We start from the raw sequence: 24,125 nt of genomic DNA, 5'->3' as shown, positions 1-24,125 counted from the left end.
TGCTGTTATCTAGCTACTGTTTACCTAGAATGAACCCTTGGGACCCTTCAAACACTCTTAAGTACGCCTTGATTCTCCTCATTCTTTCCCTCAGGTCCTTTTCTATTCTTTTTAGTCTTTCCGATCCTCTTTTTAGTGCTTCGTTTTCTTCTCTGAGCATTTCCATCTTCTCCTTCACCTTGTTCAGTTGTTGGTTCGTCATACTTGGTCTTCCATGTATTATGTTCCTTTCGTTCACTGCTAACTTATGTCTACACTGTTCCAGTTTCTGGTTATTCAGCTTAATTTCGTCCGGTATTTTCTGATTAAAGTAGTTTATAAACTTAAGGTTATCTTCGATTTCCTTGACTCTAAAGTTTTCATCTCCTCTCACTATATGTATCATGTCACTTATCAACTGTTTAAGTTCCTTTTTACCGTTTCTCCTCTTATCCACAACACTTATGCTTGTGACAACATCTTCGTCTTCCTCTTCTTCCTCATCATAATCTTCTTTCATTCCACCTTTTCTTCTGAATTTTTTTATTGCGACATGGCCTTTACTTTCTACTATTGCTGTTGTGTCACTTTTTACTCCACTTTTACCCTTGTCACTTGCAGCAGCGTTGTTACTATAGCTGCTATAATCCGAATCACAGATACTTTGAATCGTTCTTACTGTCGTATTCGTCGTGCCAATACTGCTACTCGTCGTGCTGATACTGGTATTCGTAGTGCTAATATTGCTATTGACTGTGCTAATACTGGTATTGGCTGTGCTAATGCTCGTATTCGTACTACTCGTAACAGCGGTGCTTATTGTTGTCGGCGTGTCTGTGATCGCCATTGCCATCGCCATCGTCGTCACTGCTCCTATATCATCTGTATCTGTGCCACTTCTGCTTTCACTGTCATATTCACTTCCGCTGCTAATAATTTCTGTATTTCCATCGTCATCGCCAGTGTCATTTTTATTGTTAATGCCTGTGTCATCATCACTATCATTCCCATTTTCATCCTTGGGATAACTAGCACTTTCATTACCAGAATTGGCGTTACTATTATTGCCATAGCCTGCATCGTTGTATTCATTCACAATGTAGATGCTAACTATGCTTTCTTCGACACCGTTAGTCTCCTTTTCATCACTAATTCCTTTTTCATCTTTGCTACTCCTTCTAATGCTACTTTTACTAATATTTTTATACCCCTTTCCATTTGTATTACTGTATCCTCTTCTACTGCCACTCTTCATCTTTTTTCTTCCTTTTGGCTCCGAGTTTCCGTTGCTCCTGGCACTCGTCTTCACTTGTGCTTCGTTGTCCTTCGCATTTCCTATTTCTAGGCGCGTGTTGTCTATGTTCTTTTTGTTTTCCACTATCAGTATGTCCATTATGTCGTCGATTAGTTGGCTCAGTCTGTACGAGTTAAAGACATCCGTGTCTTCGACTTTGCATCCTCTTCTTTTGGCCAGCCCCTTTTTTGTGTTAGCCATCACCTTTGCACTCGATGTTATTATTGACGCCAGTGTTGCTAATATAACCAGTCTTGCCAGTGTTTGCAGTAGCAGTGGTAATACTATTGGTACTGCACTTCTAATCTTATTTTGCATACAGTTCATAAATTTTAGTTGACTTAATCGAATACTACTGTTCAACCTAGTCGCAATACCTATATAATTATCACCCTGTGTACAGATACATAAAACTGCTAGCCACCTTGGCTAGTAAACAAAGCACATTTGAATAGCACATACATACACATTTATCAATATACTACAAGTGGTTATTAAAAAATCTATTCAATAGTCCATTTTTAATAATCTTTAATTTATCGCCCTTTAATTCGATGTTTATGTGCTTCTTTTTCTTCAATTCTACCAATAAAGACTACACACAGGTTATTAATCGATTTAATTGGCTAAAGACTGGTTAAATTAATGTAATGTGTGTATTATTTTACCAGTAGCTTCTCAATAATTACGAGATAACTTACACTCTAATCAGCAAATAAACTACTTAAATAACAACCAATTCACTTTAATTGTAGCTCACATACCAGTGGGTTCACTATTACTATTCTACAGGCCTCGTTATCGGTACCAATATCCTCGATAATACTGTTCCCATAACCGTCATCATTCTTGTCACAGTCATTGTATAAAAAGGAGTTTTTAAATCTTCTCAGTTTAAATCCAACTTTATCTAAGATCGATTTCCGTTTACAGTACCATTTTATGCCAGAATTTGGTAGAAATACTCCTCCGAACTACGAAATTAGTGTGTAAGTTAGTGGTGGATAATATTACGTTAGTGTCAATATAAATTGCCGATAAATTGACAAACAGATACAATTACTCATTTATACTGTTCTATTGGTGTATATATGTATTATATGGCGGTAAACCTACCTTATATTTGGAATCTCGCGTTGGGTCACTCAACGCCTGGAGGATTCCACATGTAAACGACCCGTTTATCCCTATGGAGTCCACTCTGACTATTGCAAAAAGTGCTACGAATATTTTACAGACATTAGCGTACATTTATTTTAAGTAACTGTTAAAGTTGTGCTATCTTGGTTGGCCCAACTACACATTCACCGGCTACTATACATGTTAATTCACGTATTCGCGGATTTTCTAGCTAATTTTACAGTGGTATTCCGTCTATGTTCTTATAACATTATGGATTAAAAGAGTCGAACTTTATTCTGAAGTCGTTATTCGCCGAACTGTTACTCAATTCCTGCGTGTTAGGCACAATGACCAAGGCATCTCCGCCTAAAAAGTGTAAAAACCATAACTATTACTACTACTACTATTCTTGTTGTTACTATTGGTATTACCAGTGGTAGTACCAATACTACTACTACTGGTACTACTACTGCCTACCTTCCCTTCCCGTTCTCGGCGTCCTCCCGTCTTTGCCCTGGTCGAGTGGCTCCAGACGCAGGTTAGACTCGTTGCAGACGTGGAGCAGGCACACGAAGAGGATGTGTATGCTGATCACGTTTTTGTTGACCCTCCTGTATATGTAGTCCACCAGTCCGTTGAACCTGACGTCCGTGCTCCCGCCGTCCCTTCCGCCTGCACCGGCTGCGCCAGTCGCACTGTCGGTGCCGTCAGTGCTGGCCGCCGCAGTGCTCAGGTACTCCAGGATGTACGTCTTCAGCTTCAGCACGTCTACGAAGTTGCTCTGCTCGTCCATCTGCTGGCTCATCTCGTAGTCGAAGCCGTCGCCCACCGGGTCCATGTCCCCAAGGTCGCCGCCTATGCTCGTCCTCCTGCTTCCCAGGACGCTGTGCCTGATGCTGTTCAGGTGGCTCAGCTGGTGCGTCAGCTGGTCCATGCTGCTTTCCAACACCGTGCCGCTGCCACCAAGGGCGCTCGTGCCTCTCGAAGGATCACCCTGTGCGTTCGCCAGGTTCAGGTAGATGTTATAGTTGCTGAGCAGCTGGTTCAGGCCCACTTTGTGCGCCAGGTTCACGAAGTTGCCTTCAAACCAGCTCCTTCCCCCGCTGCCTCCCTTGGCGCTGGCACCGCCCGCCTTACTCGCCTGTTTGCGTGCGTTTAAAATGCCGTTGAGCCCTGACTTTACGTTCAGCCCTGCGTTTGTCGTCTTCGTTGCTGCTACGTAGTGCGCCAGCAGTTCTATTGAGTCCAGTTCCTCGTTCAGGTTCCTCGTGTATATGTACTTTTCTATCGTCACCTTCTCCGCCTTCACCTTTGCCGTTCTGTTTTTCAACCCCCTTTCACTCGCACTCGCCCCTGATCCTGATAGTCCCAGCCCTGTTCCTCCAACTCCTCCAATTGTGAGACTCTTGAGCCCCGTCGTGCTACTGGCAAATCCTGTTCCCTCGCCAGCCAGCCCTTCCTTCCTTGGTGTCAACATCAGGTTACTCGTTGAGTAAAATGAGAGCTGGTTGTTTATGTCCATTATGTTAATTCTGTCCAGTAGGTTCAGGTCTTCTCCCACTTCGTTTGCGTCGTAGAACTCTTCCTGCGTTCCATCGTAGCCTCCCTCATCTGCGTAGCTGTCGTATCGTTCTCCGTAGGCCGACGACTCTTGCGTTTGCTGCAATACATCCAGTGCATCTTCATTCGATTCCATGTCCTGGCTGTACGGATGCATCGACTCTCCTTCTTCTAGCTGTATATCTACCGCTGGATCATCTTCCAGTGCGTGCTGCCCCTGGTCACTTATTGCCAACTTTTCCTGCGTCAGGTTCGGTATCAATTCTGCCGGCAGGTCTGTCAACTCCTCCTGCAGGTGCCTCGGCAGCATCTCCGGCGACAGCTTCCTCATGTATTTACTCAGTTCTGGCAGTATTTCCATATCACTGTAGCCACCTACTATTTGACTCAACAGACTCCTGTTCAACTTCGTATTCCCACCATTGTAGTTTATGCTGTCATAGCTATTGTCATCTTCGCCATCGTTGTAACCTCTACCAATACTGCTAATTCTATTAGTAGCATCCCTACTGCTACTACAACCACTAATTGCCAATGTCAAGTCATTTGCCGTTAATCCTTGACTACTACTGCCACCACTACCACTAATACCACTATTACCAGTACCACTAATACCACCACTTTTATCTCTCAACTCTTCACTTTCCACTGTGCTTGCTGTACTCGATAGTGACAGCTGCAGGTTATTGTTTACCAACAGATTCACCAACAGCAGTCCTTGTGGTCCTGACTGGTCGAAGAGTGACGATATTTTCAGGAAAAACGGGTCCATCAGTATCGCCTCCACTGGCAGCTCCGACAGCGTCACTTCACTTTCTGGCGACAGTGTGTTCCCTCCTGTGAACTCGTATATTTTTTTCTTTCCTGTTCTCTGCTTCTTCTGTTCCTTTTCCGTCGTCTGTATGTTCATCAGCACGTTGAACGTCTTATCGTACACTGCCTCCACTCTGTATCCGTACACTTTACTTGCTCCTTCCACCACCTTCGATGCTGTTGAGAAGCACACATCTACATCAATTGTTATTTTTATTGCGTTTATTCTGTTTTGTTTTCCATTCACTTTCCTTTTAATTTCTAATATTAGTTACTAGTACTTTACTTAGTTTCCATTGTTTATTTGTGTATCAATATCTACCTATCACTCCCTTAATATAACCATATACTTATTACAACTACTATTCACCAATGCATATTCCCAGTATCTGTTTACGTTACCGTATTATCGTAAATAGCTATCGTTTCCATATATCCTTACCTCCTATGTCCTCCTCCTCCACCTGTTCATTCTTTAGTGTCACCAGGTCGTCCATGTGGTCTATGATTCCTATGTCGAATGCGTTCCATGAGCATATTTTGTTTGACGAGAGTGCCGTCATGCAGTCTGTGAACAGCGACAACAGCTTCGTCTTGTCCACCTTCTCCTCTTCTCTTTTACTGCTATCCTCCGTGTTCCCACCACTACTTCCCGATGCCACTCCCATTCCCTTGTTACCTCCTACATTCGTCACTCCCGATGCTTTTGTTAACCTATTTTTCTGTTCATTTTCCTCATTCATTCCATCTGACACTCTTTTAGATCTTTTCCTTGTTGGCGAATTTTCATTTAATTCCACTAATGTTTTCCTTTTTGCTGTCAATCTTATTCCATCCTTCATCTTAATCTTCGCTCCTGGTTAACTATATTACACTTTCTTTTTCTACCATCAACCTATTCAACTTCATCAAATATTATTTTAAATTTTAATGTGTATGCGATATTTATGTTTTTATTTGACAATCCTTCTATTTTACATTTATTTTCCCCTATTTTTTGTGCCATGGTGTGTCCACCTACGTATCACTCCAAATTTAGTCTTAAAAGACCAATTAATCTTAAGTTTTATTTAAAAATGCTATTATATATCTTTTGTTTTAACAATTTTAATACATTACTCTGTTTTTTCTATGTAATTGTATGGAAGACTAATGTCGGGGTCACTCTCAAATGTGTAAGATTCATTCCATATTATTACTCAATCATCTTCTATTTTCCCAATTCATATGATACTTCATCATTTTCTCTACCCTTTTATTCTTATAAACTACTTAATTTTTACTACCTATTCCTCCTATTTACTTAGATTACTCTTTAATACTCACCAACTAACATATATACATCTTTTTAATCTTCAACACTTTATGTTGTAATTACAAATTAGCTTAATTGCTTATAGATTTACTATTATTTTATCATATTTTTAGCCACACTTGCCTCCTGCGCATCCTCCTTTTGCTATCCATGACTGTTTACTTGATTTTGTCACTGTCAGGTCCATAAAACTTTCTGCGTCCGTCGGGTGTATTCCCACCACTCTATCCAGGTCCTTCTTCTTCGCTTTTAGTAGCAACAGTACTGAGAATCCTTGCATTATTTCTCCTGCATTTGGTCCAACAAAATGGAGTCCTACTATAGTATCGTCCTTTAGACAGATAACTTTCGTCAAACATGTCAATGGGAAGTCCAAGTCTACCAATTATTATTATTTTGTTATTATTATTGTTGCTACTGTTAATATAGGTATTGTTAATGTTGTTGCTAATATTATTTTGTTATTATTGTTATTATTATTGTTGTTATTATTATTGTTGCTACTGTTAATGTTGCTATTGTTATTGGTATTATTATAATATTGTTATTGTTATTGTTAATGTTGTTGCTATTATTATAATGTTATTAGTCTTATTAATTGTAGGAGTTGTTACCAGCGTCATTCTCATCATTACTATCTACTGCTAATATACTACCTACTAATCTACCTACTAATCAACTATCTGTTTGCATCAACTACATATTCAGTGCTATTTACAAACGTATCTACTAGTATTCATACCGTCATCTGTCTTCTTATTTACTCTATGTGCTGCTGACACTTCCAGGTTACTGTACTCTTTTAGGTACACTTCGATTCCGTCTTCTCCGTACCTCTTCTAACCAATTATTATTTGTGTTAAACTTGCAACTGGGTAACTATGTTACTATATTACTACGTAAATGTGCAACTAATTAACTGTGTTACTATCTACTTACGATCGCCTCCTCTTCTGTGAGTCCACATGACGAGTATTCAAATGGTGTGTATACGCATACGGGCACGTCCTCGTATTTCATCTACATTAAACAGTTAGTCATTACTATACACTTGCAGTAGCTATTTAACCACTATTAGCCACTATCAGTGGTTGAGATAACTCACTTACTTGCACTGTCGAGTTATTAAACAGGCGTTGTGCTAGCAACTCTCCTGCTTTTATTGCTACTGGTGCCAATTTCGGCTTATTACTCAGTATATCTCCTACTGCGTATACGTTATCCAGGTTTGTCTTTTCGTTGTGTGTGACCAGGTTATATGAATTGTCAAACTCCAGTCCCAGTGATTTGTAATCTGCGTTTATCATTAGTGGTTCCATCAACTACTACTACTAATACTACTACTATTTATCTCGGCAGTCTAAACCTACTCTTGATATCATCTAATGGCATCCTTCCTGTTGCGTACATGACTGTGTCGTAATAATCAACTGAACCGTCGCCAAATGTTACCTATGCATTCATCAATAACCCATTACTAGCTGATGCCTCACTGCTAATCAGTCCATCAACTACTCGTATCTACTCTACCAACACTGCAACCGTCATACCTTGTAGCGTTCATCTGACTTTTCAATTTTTTTCGGGGTTTTTTGAAATAAAAATTTAACTCCCGATGCCTCCATCAACTCCTGCACCTTGTCTACGCATTGTCTATCAAATCCTCTCAACAGAATTGATCTGACACTGACATTAACCTAACAACTCATTAGCTTCCTACCTACCATTACCAACTCCCAATTATACATCAACATTAATGTTAGTTGTACTTTGACACTAGTTAATTGCTTCAAAATCACACACAAACATACACACACAGACGCACATACATACAAACACAAACTTATATATGCGTAACCAAGTCTAAACTTACATCATATCCTAGACTAGCTAAGAATCCAGCGGATTCTAGTGCAACATAGCTACCGCCAACTACCAGCCTAATGAATAATTAGATTGCCAATATCAGCATTAGCATTAATACCAATACCTTAAGTACGTACTACTATGCTAATTGCTGTAATGTTTTCCTCCTATCCAATCCTTTGTATATTTATCTGTCTATATACATGCGTGTGTATATATAATTGCTTTCTTACGTTTTCCCTGGCGCCTTTGGCAGCGAGAACAAATCGTCCGATGTTATTGCATTTTCTTTCGCGCCTTCAACATCTTGAGGGACATATGGCCTTTCGCCCACTGCTATTAGTATTTTATCGCCAGTTGCTGTCTACAGAGCACATTAATTGCCATCTAAAACTTCCAACATATCTACTAATCTACTACTATCATCTATCTTTCACTCTTCTCTGCGTTAACCTACTTTTGTTTCTCCATTCAGCTTGTACTCCACTGTTTTACTGTCCTTTAAGGTTGCATATGCGTTCACGTACGTTAAATTTGGCATATTTACGCTGACTCTGTATGTGAAGTTCAACATCTTCACGTGGTTTTGAACGTTCTGAAAATTCGTTAATAATGTGTGAATTGCGACTGCCACTCCCACTTAACCTTCCGAACCCTATAAACGGTGGTGCTGGGGATCCCCTTTTTGTGGTGTCAGTGGTGTCCTTACCTTCACTAGCCTCGCCCAATCCACTGGGCCGTCCTCCAGCTTGTCCGTCAGCCCGTAGTTGTACCTGTCCGCATTCGCGCTTCGCAAAGTTCCTGCGTAGTGCATCAGTTTTTTCGGAATGCATCCTACGTTTACGCACGTCCCTCCTACTCCCCAGGTCGTTCCTCTGGGCGACGGGTTTACGAAGTCGAATAGTAGCGTTTTTTTTCCCAGGGTCGCTGCTTCTTTCGCTGCTGACATCCCTCCTGGGCCTGCTCCTAGAACGACCAGGTCGTAGTGTTCACTCATTTTATTTTCTCTTTTGTGGTCACTCTCTTCTTCTTTGCTGCTCCCGTCCACTATATCTCGGCTTTTGTGGCTGCTTCCGGGTGCCGATTTGCTATGATCACTTCGCAGGAACACGTCCTTAATGCTTCTGATGTTCGTACTGAAATCGCTATTTGGGCCACTTACGAACCCTAGTGTGCTATTAAATCTGCTGTTCTGAGATATACTGCTATTGATGCTACTGATGCAATAAACTGGAGGTGTCAGGTCTCTTTGTCTTAGAATCAAATAGGACGATAGGAATATCCTCGGAACTGTGGTAGATATTAGTCTTCTCGAACCGAACATGAAACTCAGTTACTTTCAAACTCCAATTTACCCGCTTCCATAAATGGGTCAAAATTTAGTGATCGTATGTTATTTTCTAATAATTTGCGTTACTTTAGAGTGAATGGGGGAAATTTCATTTAAAAGAGACTAAATTACATCTGTTAAATATACAATCGGATAGAATCTTAATTAAACAGTATAAATAGGCTTAAATCTAGTGGAATTTCAAAAAATCATACTAATTACTACTAAATTTCAGAGGGTTACTGAGTGGGTATTGGGTCTCCTATTGTCCCAAATTTTGAGGAATTTTATTTACACATTTGCGATTAAGTCAATGAATATTATACAATTGAAACAACTAACTTATATTCCAGATTAAGTAGTAATTAGCTATTTAATTTATGGTAGGATGGTTCATTAATTGGTATGACCCACAAGATTCCATGACCCAACACACGACTCCCTAGACTGCTTAATTTATGTTTCATTTTGCCATTTAATTAATCAAAAATATATTTAAATATTAAAACATACATAATTTATCAAGATTAACAACAATTAGTCCATAGAACCTTCAATTCTTAATTAACACTTGAGAGGTGTGCACCTTCTGCACATTCCTTTTGTCTACACATTACTTTGTATTTTAACTGTCTAATGATGTAATTGGTGATCAATATAGTTTAAATTTAATTTTAATTGTAGTTAAAATTTTTTATCGCATTGTATATGGTCTGATTAGGTATAAAGGTTAGTATCATCTATTCTTAAATTAATTTGGTCTGATATACATATTATATGCCCCAAAATTCGACAAAATTAAACCTTAAATATATTAAAATATGAAAAAACTATATATAAACTTTTATATTGGTGGCAGTTACTTGGTATTGAATGTGTTCTAAGTGTCTATCCTCTTAACCACTAAATGCCAAGATTAATTGGAAATTGATATAAAATTTTGGTAAAAGGGGTTAATGGAAACTCACTTAATGCTATTTTAGACTATTTTTAGTCAAAATCGGTGCTAAAATACAATTTGTTTCTTACACATAATTCCATTCACTGCCACCGATAATAGTTATTTAATTACTACATAAACACACTCTATACACTATTATTTAACTAATCACTTTATAGATGGAGGAATGCGTCTTCTCGGGGGACGACGAATCTCAAATGACCAGTGTTACTTACACACCCAGGAGCGGAGAATTTGAGATCAACGAGAATTTTATTATACTTGAAAATGATGAAAAAAGTCAATTCAGGCCTAAATACGACACTTACGAAATATCGGCAAACTTTTTTTGTCGTTTGTTGTCGCTGGTCTACTTTTTTTCATTTTTGTCAAACTTGAATCAGATCCTTGGACTATTCGGTTCACATGGAATCTACAATTCAAACACAGGCACGCTATTAAACAGCCTGAACAATAAAACCTTTTACGAGGCTCTGTCGGAGTTTCCAAGCTTGTATCTCATCATGCCAATATCAGATTTCACCCTCAGATTGCTGCCATTAATCGGAACCGTCAGTTCTTTTCTTATGTTCCTGACGGGGTTCAACTGCATGTATTCCTTTCTGTTTCTATGGGCGTTAAAGTTGTCATTAGTCGCGCTCTTTAGAACGCTTCCAAAAACAGCCTCTGATCTGCTGTTGTTGGAGGTTGGGTTTCTATCCATCTTCATTTTCACTCCTTTTAAGTTTTTTGATAAGCAGACGTTCGAAGTTCCCAGTTTGGTTAAATGGAGTTTCAGATTCCTGACATACAGGGTGATCCTCTTGTCTGGAGTATACAAGGTGTTCTTACTCAAGAAGGTGAACATACAACACATACTGATGTCGATTCCCCTGCCCACCTTTTTCAACTATTACTTGGTGGGTCTGGTGGCAAACTACAAGTTCTTCAACGTAGTTTTGACAAGCTTATTGATTTTTTTCGAAGTGGTCCTGTCAGTTTTCCTAGTTACACCTTACAGAAGTTGCAGATTGTTTGGTGGAATGAGCACTCTGGTTTACGCTTTGGTGTTCAGTTTACTGGGCAATTTCGGGCCATTTTACATTCTGCTGATGCTGTGCAGCCTGTTCTGCCTCGACGATCAGTTTCTGTACCGCTTCTCTAACTGGAAATATAATCCGTTCTGCAAAACCGATCAGTTGATGAGGAAGGTGTCAGTGGACCTGGTGGACAACATGTTCGAAAACAAGGACCAGGAGGAAAACACGTTTGATAATACATACGAGGGTAGAGTGGGAGATTTGGAGAACGGGTATGATGGCGGCAAGTCCTCTGGCGTTGGCGACTCTTATAACGCAGTGAACAACGGGTTCAACGACCCTGTAAATGCTGGCTACAACAACTCTGTAAACAATGGATACTCGAACAGCAGCGGCTATGCCAACACTGTAAACGCCACCTACGGCAACAGCAGTGGGTACAGCGAGACTGCAGATGATAACCATGGGTTCGGCAGCGTCTACTTCAACCGAATTATGAGCAACCTAAATTATTCGAGGCACCGAGAATACATTCGCGAATTTATGAACTTTGACGATAAAGGTTCAGGAAATTTGTTCTCTGAGTGTTTTAAAAAAGTCCTAAAGGACGTGTTGCTGCTGTTCTACTTGACTGTAATCTTCACCATGACTCTTCTGTTGTTTCTGTTCCGTAACTACAGGGGAATCAAGGCCTTAGTTTTGTTTCTGTTCTGCGTTTTATTGAAATCGCACTGTGAAGCGGTTAAGACTAAGATAACTTTCCTCCAGGGCCAGTACACTCTGTTCTTCTTGCAGGCTTTGCTGATCTTCGAAATGCTCAAAAACGGCCCTAACACCTGGAGTTTTCTGCTATGGATTGGACTGATTGAGCTTCAGCTCAGCCTCTCGAAAAAGATTGACAATTTGGCATACCTGGCCAAGATGATAATTCAGTCGTTTGTTTTGGTGCACCTATTACTATACAACACCAGGATATTTGATTCCTCTTTCAGGGACGTGTTGAGGGGTAGCAACTATTCCAAGGGTAGTGTAACCCATAGTAACCAGGGGTTAACACTTTCCAAGGCTGACGGCCAACTCGTTAAGGGTGAGCTACTACACGACACTACTGTCTATGGCAGTAACAGGACTCTTGCCACTAACACCACCAGCATAAACAGCTTCTTCAGCATTAGCAACTATAAAAGCGTCTTTCCAGTGGGCAAGGAGAGGCTAGAGATCGTATTCGAGGGAACAAATGAACAACAGGTCACCAGTCACACCCACTGGGATGAATTTTTCTTTAAAAGAAAGCCATCCAAGTTGGACAGTTTCCCATTTCTAGTTCCCTTTTATGACTATGCGTTAGATCAGCAGCTCGTTGTCAGTTTCAATACCAACTACTATGCGAACTTGGGTACTGATGACACCAATCCTGAGAATAGTCGTAAGGGAACAAAACTTTCTACTGGGTCCTCTTTAAGTGATAGCAGGAATACAACTGACACACCAGAGGAGAAAGAAGGGGATGAGAATCCTAGCAACGAGGATTATGATTCCAATGGTGATACCGATGAAAACAACGATCTCCTACCAGATACTAACAACAAAACACCTAAACCATCTCACGGCACCACCTACACTGCGACTACGACTCCAACAGACGACACTAATAATAGCACTGCTCCCGTTACCCTAGTGAGACCCAACGACAAGTACCTCTTCGATATAATCAAACGACTTCTGATGGGATCAGAAGATTTTAACAGCTTAATTTCATCCAACCCTTTTGGGTACGGAAAGCCCAAGTACGTAAGGGTCCATTTGTACAAATACCACTTCAGTAATGTTCCGGCCAGCGAGCCGACACCAAACACTAGAGAAAAGGACACTAATCTCGAGCCTAAGCACCAAGGTCAGGCTGAAAGTGTCAATGAAAAGAACTGGTATGTCAGAGAATTTGTACGTGAACTGGTTCCTCCTCTATCATACACCAATCCAGTTCCCGAAGGATCAAAGCCCGGGGCAAATGGAACCAATGATTCAGCTACCACTAACGTTAACGCCAACAATAGCGTCAATCACACTAACAGTAACAAAGCTCTGAAACCTGGTAGTAGTGGCGATACTGAAAACACTGACTATAAAAATCAAAGCGAGGTAATTCACGTTGTTCACACCATGCCCGCTTCTGATCACAAGACTGTCCCGTTGAGTATGGCAGACAGTTTTAATCACACAATACCAAATGTAGACGGCATGGTGATAACGAGTAAATAATATCGTATATTTATTACCTATTTTGACAGAGTCTGTTTATGTTTCATTATTGTATACTCTTCCATTGTCTGTCACCTTTTCCATTCCAGAGGTTACACATAACGACTCTTGTTTGTCAAAAAACAGTTTTTATATTAATACTATAAAAAAATGAAAAAAGTTAAAGTTTTCCATTCATTTATATTAGTTTATGTATTTAATTATTTAAGTTACCCTGTCTACTCAAATCCCACCGAAAAATCACGAGATGAAAAGGTGGAATACGTTGAAGCTGATATAAAAAACATTGATACAACGAAATTTCACATTTCAACATTTCCAGATTATCCAGAAGTTCGTATAATAGCTCCAATAATTAATAATGTAATAAAATTAATAACTATCAATGGGCACACACTATGGGAGATAACTACACATTCTCGATGTTTAAATTTTTTAACATTTTCCACAAGTAGTGATAAGATTTTCATCGTGTTGCACACATCGTATGACGAATATAAGTACTTCACCAACCTCGTATACGATCCAACGGAGACCTCCAATCCAGGTACTTCAGGTGTAGAGAGTATTCCCCAAAAGTCAACTTACATGGGAATAACGCCGTTCATAATTGCGTTAAACAGGGAATTTGGCAGATACAATGAATATGAAAAGGAAATTTGGGGTACAAAATTGAGTATTGAAGATATTTTCGACAAATGGTACTTCAAGTACTCATCGAAGAACATCAGATTGTGTAACATTAGGGGAAGAACCACGCTTAAATATGAAAAATATGAGCCTAATGACTGTGAAAGGTTTTTAATGGTTACTGATAAACGTGTCACTGTATGGTCATCCAAGGAAGATAGTGATTCTCAACTTCAGCCGTGTAAAAAGGTTGAAGTGTATCGTGATCTTTATCAAATTAAACTGATGAGGTTGACACTAGCGAGGGGATCGAGTCTACATTTTAAGTATAATCAAGAGAATAATAAATGGAACCAATGCGAGCAAACCGACTTTGAAGAAACGCTTAGTGACATTGGTTTCACGGAGTCAAAAGCAAATTCAGAAGATAGCGACCAAAGTGGTTTAGCAACCAATACTAAAAGTAATCTCCCAAGTAATTCTGACGGAAATACGGATCAAGAATCTGGTAAGGCAGCCGTTGGTCTAGCTACTTCAAGTATTGACAGCCATGGGTTATACCCTGGGATAACACGTTTGGACATTGCTGAAATAGATCCAAAAGATTATCACTTTATAAAGAACAGATTATCATCGTACCGTATTTTAACCATTATTCCTAAGAAAAAAAGATATATTAATGAAATAACGTTCAGAGGCAACAAACTCTACCCTGTTAAATCAGACGACTATAAAATAATATTTATGAAACAAATGAACGCATATTACATAGAAATACTTCTTAGGGACAGAGATACCAATTATGTGTGTTATTATTGTGATACAATATTGAATCAACAGTACTGGTATCATTACTATCAGTTTATTTTCTATCAACAAATTCTAGTTGAGGCCGAAAAATATGATGTTCAGAGTTGTATCACATATAATCACTTTAACTTGTTGGATGAGTTGATTAAAACGGGAGACCCAACTAATACTAATAAATTTTCGCATACTTTTCCATTTAATAATGTGAATAAAGAAAAGACAACTGGTGTTAAAAAAAAATATTTGAATACGACTTTCCTTTCACTGTACGACTGTCTGAAGATGGAAATGAAATATTATATATCGTTGGGGAATAAGTAAGGATTAGAAGTGTGTAATATTTAAAAAACAATTTATTCTAATCTTCCAAGATCATCTAATACATGTTTAATAAACATAATTTTTTTTATTAATCGGCCAATAAACTTCATATTTATTTAATATTTGGAGTTTGTATTTAAATGTGTATAATTATTCGATTATATAAGCTTTTTGTTAGGGTCATACCATTTTTCAAAATATATTAAAATTCTTATAAATAAAGTCACATTCAAAGATTATAAAAAGAAATTCATGATATAAAATATCATTACAGATTATTTACATGGAAAAATTGTAAATATCTGCTCGAGAAATTGTACTTTTACACAAATTAGGCCATTATAATGTTGGGTGTGACAGTCGATGTGTAAAAATTAAAGCATTTTATTTACTTTATTTATGAAAAAATTATTGTACAAATTTTAAAATAGTATTTCATGTGATATGTGAAAATTTTAGAAGATACAAATGGATATTTTTATCTATAGAATTTACCGATACAATTCTTTATTTATTAAATAGTTTTTGATATATTATAAAATTAAATATTTCAAAAACAATATTATATAGTTTTTTTAATCCATAAATATAGTCTTTTTGGTATTTTAATTACAAATGGGTTAGGGCTATAACCATGTATTCTTAATTTTAACAAAAACTTTAAATTCTATTATTTTATCAAATTATATAGATTCTAATTTTATATTACAACATAATATATACAATACTTAACTAGTTATATCTTATTTGTCGGGAACGTACAAATTTTATTTAATTGGTAAACAAGTTTTATACAGTTCGTTATATTCTAATATCGTCAAGCGTTAATATTTAATGAGGCTAACATTGGATTCTAACAACACTTTGAAATATAAGCGCTCAATAGTCTAGTTAGGTTGCGTCGATAATATACACATAGACAAAACAAAACTCTATAACACACTTAACGTTATTAAGTAGTGTGTATTGAGAGAATATGGGCAAAAAACATGCACATATCAATCTAGTAAAAGGCAATAATTACTGTGGCCATTGTTCTGAGCCGACCCCAGCGGTATATCGCTTTAAGGAGCCACAGTTAAAATTGTTAAAATGTATAGTCAATTAAAAAAAGTTCCGAAACAGATTTAGCATAGATGTAGATTCAATACAACAATGAAGCAATATATTTTTAATATAATTTTATAAACTAATCAAAAATTTTGAATAATTTAAAATAGCATAGGTAAGATGATTGTCAATATTAAAATAAGGGGTGGACGTTGTTTCAATTTGAGTGGTTTATAGATAGTCAAAAGCTGAATTTGATAAGTTTAATTTAATTTTAAATTAATAATACACATTAGATAGAACAAATGTTGGTTAATTTGTTAGCAGTAATGATTTAAGATATAAATTTGATCGAGTACATTGTTTATATAGTTACACATAACAGTGTTCAAACAATACAGATTAATGGTAAGTTTGAAGTGGTTTTGTCGAGACAACTGAAATGGACAGAAATAAGTATAGGGATAATTATCCCCATGGGCGAAAGATTCTATATGAGAAGCTTTACGCTGAAATCTTTAAAATTCCATATATATATATAGATGAATACTCGCAATATATACTTTGCTTTATTCCTATGTCTATTGGGATTTAAGGGGTGTTATGCTGATGATGATGATACAACAATTAAACTAGAAGATACTAAGGGGACATCATCAACCCATCCAGCTGAAGAAAGCTCTGGAGAACAATCAAAACCTAAGGTTACTCCAATTACATTTGACATAAATGATCAAAAGGAATCTAATCAAATTAGATACCAATATGACTCGTCAGAGGACAGCCACACCTTCGAAACTAAGGAGGGATTCGCAATAGAGAAGGTTTTGAAAGGTACTACAGTTCTTTGGGAATCCAAAGATTTTGGAGGTCAGTATGGTAGTAGAGTAATAATTAAAAGAGATGCAAATGGAGAAAAGACATTTATTGTAGATTACATTACTACCATCCCCAAAGATCAAGACAAGGAAACTTACTTTAAGGGTGTTACAACAGATTCTAAAGCTACTGAAATTGACTTAGCCATTCCTCACACAGAATCTGACTCTGATGATGAAGAACATATATCAACTAATCTCGTGGTCCTCAATTTAAGTGATAAAGTCACGAACCATATTGTTCATTACGAACAGTTACCTAATGGTGTCGAAATATTTACAGCATTTGAGCCTTATAGGTTTATTTTGGTTACAAAGGGTAGTTATACCGTATGGAGATATCAGCACGGGCAATACCCAAATAAAGCTTACATTCTCAAAGATGAAAATGCAAACCCCTATTGTAGACTAGAATTCCCCAAGCCGGAGCTAAAGAGTTTCAGACTACCTACTGTGAGATCTGTTAAACTACCTCGAAATGATGAAGAACCGGTCGAAATGGTGGATATACCTTATAATATTGATCCTGCTGTAATGAATCAACTTACTCAACGACATAAAGTCGATTTAGATGTACACTCCAAGCTCAATTCCTTTAACTGTGATTATCAAAGAAAAGGTCGTTCTCATGTATATACAGCAAAGACAGGCTATTTGTTTCACACTGTGAGGGTTGGCAACATGTTCTTATGGACTGCCACTGATATTAGAGAATATGCTCACAGGGTTGAATTTTTCTCATATAAATTTCCAGGGATGTTTGATGTTAACATTTTCCACTTCCCTGGTGGTAAAAAGAAATTTATTAAGAATGTGGGTCCATGGAGACAGGTTGAATTATCCAGATTAAACTTATACACAGTTAACGTCGACTCTGTGTTTGATACATTTGGTTATGTTAATAGCTTTGATGGCACATTCGGAGTATTCGATGCCAAGAGACCTTTCCTTTTTGACAGAATTATCAAATATAATGGACCTGGTTCTAACGTAACTAACATTTGGCAAGCCAGGAATTATACTGAATATGTTAAAAGAGTGGTTATAGATGGCGCACATCCTTATCAGAACACAAACTTCATTCTGCTTGTAATGAACGACAACAAAAGGAAAATCTTGCTTAGATTGAATGGTATATGGACTGAAGTGCCGTACTGAGTTTTATAAAATATATTGCCATTTCTTTTCATCAAATGAAGAATTTGACTAAGGCCAAAGATCCCATTTGAAGTGTAAAATAGAATTGATGATGTATTATAGAAATTCTACTGATACTTTTAATGATGACAATTTTTAATTGAAAAATGTAAAATATTAGTCTCATTAAAAGGTTGTTATACTAATCACGAAAAGTCTCAATTCATATTATCTGTAAGATAATATTACACCGAGATTGTTTTACCAATTAATGTAGTATTTCTTAAATATTTTCGTTTTTAAATTTTAAATCATTTTTATATTTTTGTCTATTGATATATTCAGGTATAGCGTGGTTTAACTATTGGTAGAATATATGAATCTTGAGCCAATAAAATTTATTTGAATATAACATAGTCAATAAATACCATTGAGTAACTCTCAAATATATTTTTTAAAACCTCTATATAGTTAACTTTTAATCTTTCGCCCCCTGTTACATCTTTTGTCTTTACCTATACTCCATGAACCCCTAGGCTTGCGTAATGAGGGTGTTTCATACGGTAACATGTTTAAAGCTATTATACACGAAATATAGCCAATTAATTGTATTATTCACTCAAATACAGTACAGTATTACACAATAAGTGACTAGTTAAATGGCCATAAATCATTATATGTTGGCTTTATGTTTAATACCAAATGCTTATTTTTATTTTTATTTATTTATCGCAAGAATTTAGTGGAATCCGCTGATACATCAGCTGGTGCAAGTCCAAGCCATGGACCAGCACCTGCTTCAACAAATAGTGGATCTTATCAAGGTTCGGGAACTCGTAAAGATGCCAAGGCTGGTTCTTCATCAACTGCAGATCCTAAAACGGCTTCAACTGGTACACCCGGATCGAGTGAAGATCCAAAGAAAGACGGAAAGACATCTAGCGTTGCGTCTCCAGAAGATACCGGTACCGGTCAATCTGCAAAAACTGGTACTCAACAATCATCTACTCCGGCTACTAGAACTGGTACTCAGCAATCGTCTACTCCAGCTACTAGAACCGGTCAATCGGCGAGTAGTCCACCAGCGGGTGGAGCTAGTCTAACGTCTGGAGGTTCACAAGCTGCTAGAAATGGTCAGACTGGTAGCGCTCAAGCTGCTAGAACTGGTTCTCAACAACCTTCAAGTCCACCAGCAGGAGGAGGTACAGCTGCTAGAACTGGTACTCAAGGCGGAGCTGGATCACCACCTAATCCTACCAGTTGTACCGATAACAGTGCTAAACTAACTACTCCAGCAGCAAATCTTAGTGGATCATCACCAACTAAGGAAGGCAGCGACACCGATTCAAGTTCCGGAGGGGGTAAGGAAACAAGCTGTGGTGGCAGTGGTGGAGCTGGATCACCAGCTTCCACTACAGGAGCTAGTCCTACCAGTGGTACCGATGATAAGGCTAAGGCTAGTGTAACCACTAAGAAGACAGGTGTTGAAGTTTGCATTAAAAACAATAACAAGGCTACCGATCAGTTTGATTATAAAAAAGATAATAACGTAGTGACTTATTCTACTAAAGAAGACTATGGTTTCAAACTGGTTAAACAGAAAAACATTGAAATATGGAAAGCTAAAGATGAAAAAGGCTATGCTAGAAAAGTAGTTTTGAAAGGGAAGGGCAAAGGGGAGAAAACAGTTACAGTTTATATGCCTCTTGGTACCACTGACCAATTCCGGAAAGAAGGTAAGGGTAAGCCTTGGAACGTAGCGGGCCAGCCTGGTAACCAACCAGCAACTAAAAAATCTTCTTCTATTGGATCATCAGATACCTGGGATAAAATAAAAGGATGGTTATCAGGCTTGAATTGCAGTGGATGCTCTTGTGGGTCATCAACATCTACAGCTCCAGACAATCACAGTCCTGATATAAGTCCTAGAGGAGGTACTAATAAATCCAATCTTATCGGATCATCAACATCAGATGGAAGTAGTAGAACTGGCGGGAGCACACATACAGATGGAGCTAGTCAACGTAGCGGTGGATCTGCTAAAGCCGGTGGTACAACTTCACAATCTAATGGAAGTAGTGGCACACATACAAGTTCTGAAAAGGCTAAAGAAAGTGGGACTGGAACCGGTACCAGAACAGGTGGATCTGCTCAAGGTGGAGGTACACGTACAAGTCCTGATGGAACTTCTCAACAAGGCGGTACAGCATCATCACAACCTAATCAACATAAAGGTGCTCAACAAACAGGAACATCTCAAAGTACTCTTACTGAATTACAACAGAACGAATATCCTAAGAATATCAAACTGTTCAAAGTTGATCCTAACGATAACACAAAGACTATAGAACTTACTTCCAATGAGTATAAAGTCAAAAAGATGGACAATGAACATTTATACGAGTTCAACGAAGGTGTCAATTGCACTTTAATTAAACGTGACGACAAAGATGTTTGGACTTACGATAGTTCCAAATCAAATTCCAAGTACCCTGACGGCTTTTCATTCGAGAGATTTATATTTATTTATTTTAATGGCTGTACTGATGTTTATGATAAAATTGACAACGAGTGGGTACTGTGCGTGTCATTAAGATTATACATAAACAAGCCAGATGTGGTGGACAGTGGTCAACTTGACTTAGCGTCAATACCTATATACTGCGCTCCAACTTGATATAATGTAGTTATAATAACCAAGAAAGCAATGGTAACAATTTAAATGGATTTAACGGTTACGAAATAAAAGTATCTGTTGTAACACATTTTTCACATAAATTGCAACTTTTAAGACCATTTCCACACGTTTAAAGTTGCGTATGCTTGTAATCCTTTAGAAATACGTAAAGGACTCATTTATATCAAATTAATTTTATTTTAATGGAAACTTGTACATTTAGTAGGTATAGTAACTGTCTAGGCTCAGATTAAAAAATACTGGTGTTTAAGCAACACAATTTATAATGCTGTAAATAAAACGATTTAAAATAAATCTATGTGATGTATAAATACTCTATATTAGCGAAATAAACAAACTTAATTCTGAATTTACGCCATTAGGGCAAATTGACCCCCCACCTGTGCCGAGCTTCCCGAAAATCGAGCCTAAAATCGCGCTGAGTTAAATATGTACATTTTATTGGCAAATATCTGTTTATTTCCATTATTTCAATGTTGGTTGATGGAAAATATGGCTCATTATCACTCTAATAGCTGTTCAACACAATCACGTTTCAACCTAGTCGACCTATCAGAAAGATAGGCTCCCTAACAAAATTTCAACAATGTATTGGTAATAAACACCAAGTAAAATGTACAATAACAATGATAATATTTCAAAATTAGATTTGTGTAGCATAATCTTTTTTAATGAAGTTTTATCGCAACTTTTTATTGGTATATCTCTGTTTGTTTCTCAGCAATGGGCACCAAACAGTGGAATCAAGACCTGCTCGGAATAATGGTAAGTCCACTATCCACGGCAGAGGAGATTCTACCGTTTATCGTCCCATTAAAAGAAAACCGCCCAAACCTCCCCCGGAACGGGACAAACATCCGAAAACTGATCAAATATCAACAATTCATACAATCAAAGTCAACCTCGACACTAAACACAACACCGACGAGTTTGACTATTCCTACAACGTCGCCAACAAGACCCACTCGTACACCGCAACCGATGGGTTCTTGTTCAAGCACCTCAAGGACGGCAATAAGACCCTCTGGAGGTCAAAGCAGGGCAAGTTCGCCGACAAGGTGACGGTCAAGGACAGAGAAGACGGATACCGCTCAATCCGCGTCTTCGTTCCGATAGATGACGAAAGTTCGGACTCGGAGGACGAGCGCGACAGGAGATCCAGCGCTTCTACGTCCCCCTGCTCAGTCCCACTCGAGCCCATCGTCAAGGACTCAAGACGTGGCACCACGCTCGAGGGCGACCCCCGGGATCTGAAAGGGGAAAATCATAAATACTCATTCAAATTGGTGGTCGTTGACATCAAAAACAGATTCAACACCAACAGGATTTATTACGAACGCAACGACTTGGACAACCTCCACATCTTTATAGCTAAAGAGCCCTACCTCATTGGGAGGGTTAGGCGCGGCGAGAGAGTGCTCTGGGAGCACTCGGACGGTCACTACGGCGAGGAAGTCATCCTGCGCTACGACAGGAACGGCGACCCCCTACTCCGAATCAACTTCGCAGAGGTTGAGCCGGAAAGTGACGACGAGCACGCACCCGCGAGGCCCAGGCACCCGCCAAAGCCGCTCGAGCACGAGTTATTATTTGCCCCCATACCCTCAAAGCCACCCTCGGAAACTCACGAGGGCTCCCTGTCTCCCAGACACGTCGCCCCCGCCACGCCTGAGCTTCTATCGCCCAGAGAGGGCGAATCGGAAGTCGAGTCTCAGGCCAGTGACGCGGAACCGGAGGCAGACCTCACCCCTATTACTGTCGACATCAACAAGAGGGAAAGCAGTAAATACATCAACTACGAGTATGACTCTGAACAACACACACACACATTCACACCAGCAGACGCATACTTTATCTTCATCGTCAAAAGGGGAGAGGAGCACTTGTGGAAGTCCAAAGGCGGTATTTACCCAGAGAAGCTTACTGAACTTGTCGACAAATCCGGCAACCCGGTTTTGCGACTACAATTCCCTCAGGACGTTGTACTTGACATCGAGCTCAAGTCTGAACCCGAGCCGGAGCCAGAACAGTACCTGCTCACGTTGGACCTCAAGATTAAGGAAACCACGGCTGAAGTGCGCTATGAGTACGACGAGGACACTGGAACTCACACCTTCACTCCCCTGCCGAGGTTCCTTGTTGACCGCGTCGTCAAGGGCCGCCACCACGTGTGGCAGTGCGAAAACGGCGTTTACCCGGAGAAGGTGCTGATAATACCCGATGAGAACGGGGATCCGGTCTTACGACTCAAGTTCCCAGATGTTACGATCGTGCCTGAGCCTGTGGCCCATGTAGCCCCCGTACCCGCAGAGACGAAGGGCAAGATGGCTAAGGAGCCCATTGAACTCGACATAGGAATGGAGGCGAGCACTCAGACCATCGAATACTCGTGCAAGTTGAACGTCTGCACATTCAGGCCACGCTCCAACTACGCCTTCAGTATCGTCAAGGAGCTCAAGGGCTACTCATTCTCGGGAACGGCGATCATCATCTGGAAGGCGACGAGTCACAAGGAATACCTCTCCAGGGTAGAGTACGACTACGTGAACAAGCTGGCCACGCTGTACCTCTGCGACGGAACCATAAAGAAGTTTAAGAAGATTTCCAGCGAGTGGGTGGACCACACTCACGTTCTTCCCTCCGGAAGGACTCCGATTTTCCTCGACATCGAGTGCACCCACAACACCTACTTCTTCGACTACTTCCGGGACGGAAACACTGAGATTTACATTCCGAAGCCCGACTACATTTTCAAGCAGGTCAAGCGCGTGCCAGTGCCGACCATCCTCGGACTCGACGCCATCATTTGGAGCACCGACGACCCCAAGTTCTACTCTGTGAAGGTCCAGGTGACTGACAGGAACACCGTCACGGTGTACTCTTGCAACGGGTTCACCCAGGTGTTCATGAAGAGCCCTGACAACGGCTGGTACTTGGTAACTGAATATCAATACGTGGAATAGGAATCAGCTCCATTACGCCGTCGGTTTTGAACTGACACATTCGGTTCCTGGTCGACCCGCTTGTCTGGTTTAAGGTATAAGTTTTGGCCTCGGCAACGCATTTATTACGTCCCGTTCGGG

The 24,125-nt window shown here is 39.3% G+C and overlaps 9 protein-coding genes across 9 annotated transcripts; 5 read left to right on the top strand and 4 right to left on the bottom strand.

Annotated features, from left to right (window-relative positions):
• Positions 1 to 13: 13 nt before the first annotated feature.
• On the bottom strand, positions 14 to 1,600 carry TOT_030000736 (conserved hypothetical protein; the record flags this gene model as incomplete). The annotated part of the gene is made up of 1 exon (XM_009693480.1): positions 14 to 1,600. One exon carries the CDS (start codon positions 1,598 to 1,600, stop codon positions 14 to 16), a length of 1,587 nt encoding a protein of 528 aa, XP_009691775.1.
• Positions 1,601 to 2,013: 413 nt separating this feature from the next.
• Positions 2,014 to 2,524, bottom strand: TOT_030000735 (hypothetical protein; the record flags this gene model as incomplete). Its single annotated transcript, XM_009693479.1, has 2 exons — positions 2,014 to 2,247; positions 2,390 to 2,524. 2 exons carry the CDS (start codon positions 2,522 to 2,524, stop codon positions 2,014 to 2,016), a joined length of 369 nt encoding a protein of 122 aa, XP_009691774.1.
• Positions 2,525 to 2,663: 139 nt separating this feature from the next.
• TOT_030000734 (conserved hypothetical protein) lies at positions 2,664 to 5,610 on the bottom strand (the record flags this gene model as incomplete). The annotated part of the gene is made up of 6 exons (XM_009693478.1): positions 2,664 to 2,761; positions 2,873 to 3,060; positions 3,133 to 3,389; positions 3,579 to 3,816; positions 4,042 to 5,029; positions 5,211 to 5,610. 6 exons carry the CDS (start codon positions 5,608 to 5,610, stop codon positions 2,664 to 2,666), a joined length of 2,169 nt encoding a protein of 722 aa, XP_009691773.1.
• A 582-nt stretch (positions 5,611 to 6,192) lies between these two features.
• TOT_030000733 (thioredoxin reductase) lies at positions 6,193 to 9,273 on the bottom strand (the record flags this gene model as incomplete). Its single annotated transcript, XM_009693477.1, has 11 exons — positions 6,193 to 6,461; positions 6,826 to 6,922; positions 7,023 to 7,103; positions 7,193 to 7,377; positions 7,454 to 7,535; positions 7,634 to 7,780; positions 7,957 to 8,023; positions 8,183 to 8,313; positions 8,407 to 8,544; positions 8,659 to 8,996; positions 9,087 to 9,273. 11 exons carry the CDS (start codon positions 9,271 to 9,273, stop codon positions 6,193 to 6,195), a joined length of 1,722 nt encoding a protein of 573 aa, XP_009691772.1.
• A 1,125-nt stretch (positions 9,274 to 10,398) lies between these two features.
• Positions 10,399 to 13,518, top strand: TOT_030000732 (uncharacterized protein; the record flags this gene model as incomplete). The annotated part of the gene is made up of 1 exon (XM_009693476.1): positions 10,399 to 13,518. One exon carries the CDS (start codon positions 10,399 to 10,401, stop codon positions 13,516 to 13,518), a length of 3,120 nt encoding a protein of 1,039 aa, XP_009691771.1.
• Positions 13,519 to 13,668: 150 nt separating this feature from the next.
• On the top strand, positions 13,669 to 15,279 carry TOT_030000731 (conserved hypothetical protein; the record flags this gene model as incomplete). Its single annotated transcript, XM_009693475.1, has 1 exon — positions 13,669 to 15,279. The coding sequence occupies one exon, from the start codon at positions 13,669 to 13,671 to the stop codon at positions 15,277 to 15,279; it is 1,611 nt and encodes a 536-aa protein (XP_009691770.1).
• Positions 15,280 to 16,871: 1,592 nt separating this feature from the next.
• Positions 16,872 to 18,365, top strand: TOT_030000730 (uncharacterized protein; the record flags this gene model as incomplete). The annotated part of the gene is made up of 1 exon (XM_009693474.1): positions 16,872 to 18,365. One exon carries the CDS (start codon positions 16,872 to 16,874, stop codon positions 18,363 to 18,365), a length of 1,494 nt encoding a protein of 497 aa, XP_009691769.1.
• A 667-nt stretch (positions 18,366 to 19,032) lies between these two features.
• On the top strand, positions 19,033 to 21,469 carry TOT_030000729 (uncharacterized protein; the record flags this gene model as incomplete). Its single annotated transcript, XM_009693473.1, has 2 exons — positions 19,033 to 20,990; positions 21,367 to 21,469. 2 exons carry the CDS (start codon positions 19,033 to 19,035, stop codon positions 21,467 to 21,469), a joined length of 2,061 nt encoding a protein of 686 aa, XP_009691768.1.
• A 244-nt stretch (positions 21,470 to 21,713) lies between these two features.
• On the top strand, positions 21,714 to 24,078 carry TOT_030000728 (uncharacterized protein; the record flags this gene model as incomplete). Its single annotated transcript, XM_009693472.1, has 2 exons — positions 21,714 to 23,971; positions 24,006 to 24,078. 2 exons carry the CDS (start codon positions 21,714 to 21,716, stop codon positions 24,076 to 24,078), a joined length of 2,331 nt encoding a protein of 776 aa, XP_009691767.1.
• Between the last annotated feature and the right edge of the window lie 47 nt (positions 24,079 to 24,125).

Source organism: Theileria orientalis, chromosome 3 (genome assembly GCF_000740895.1).
Source record: "Theileria orientalis strain Shintoku DNA, chromosome 3, complete genome".
Classification (NCBI taxonomy): Eukaryota; Apicomplexa; class Aconoidasida; order Piroplasmida; family Theileriidae; genus Theileria; species Theileria orientalis.
Note: the sequence above shows the minus strand (reverse complement) of the source record. Positions and strands in the feature narration are given on the sequence as shown.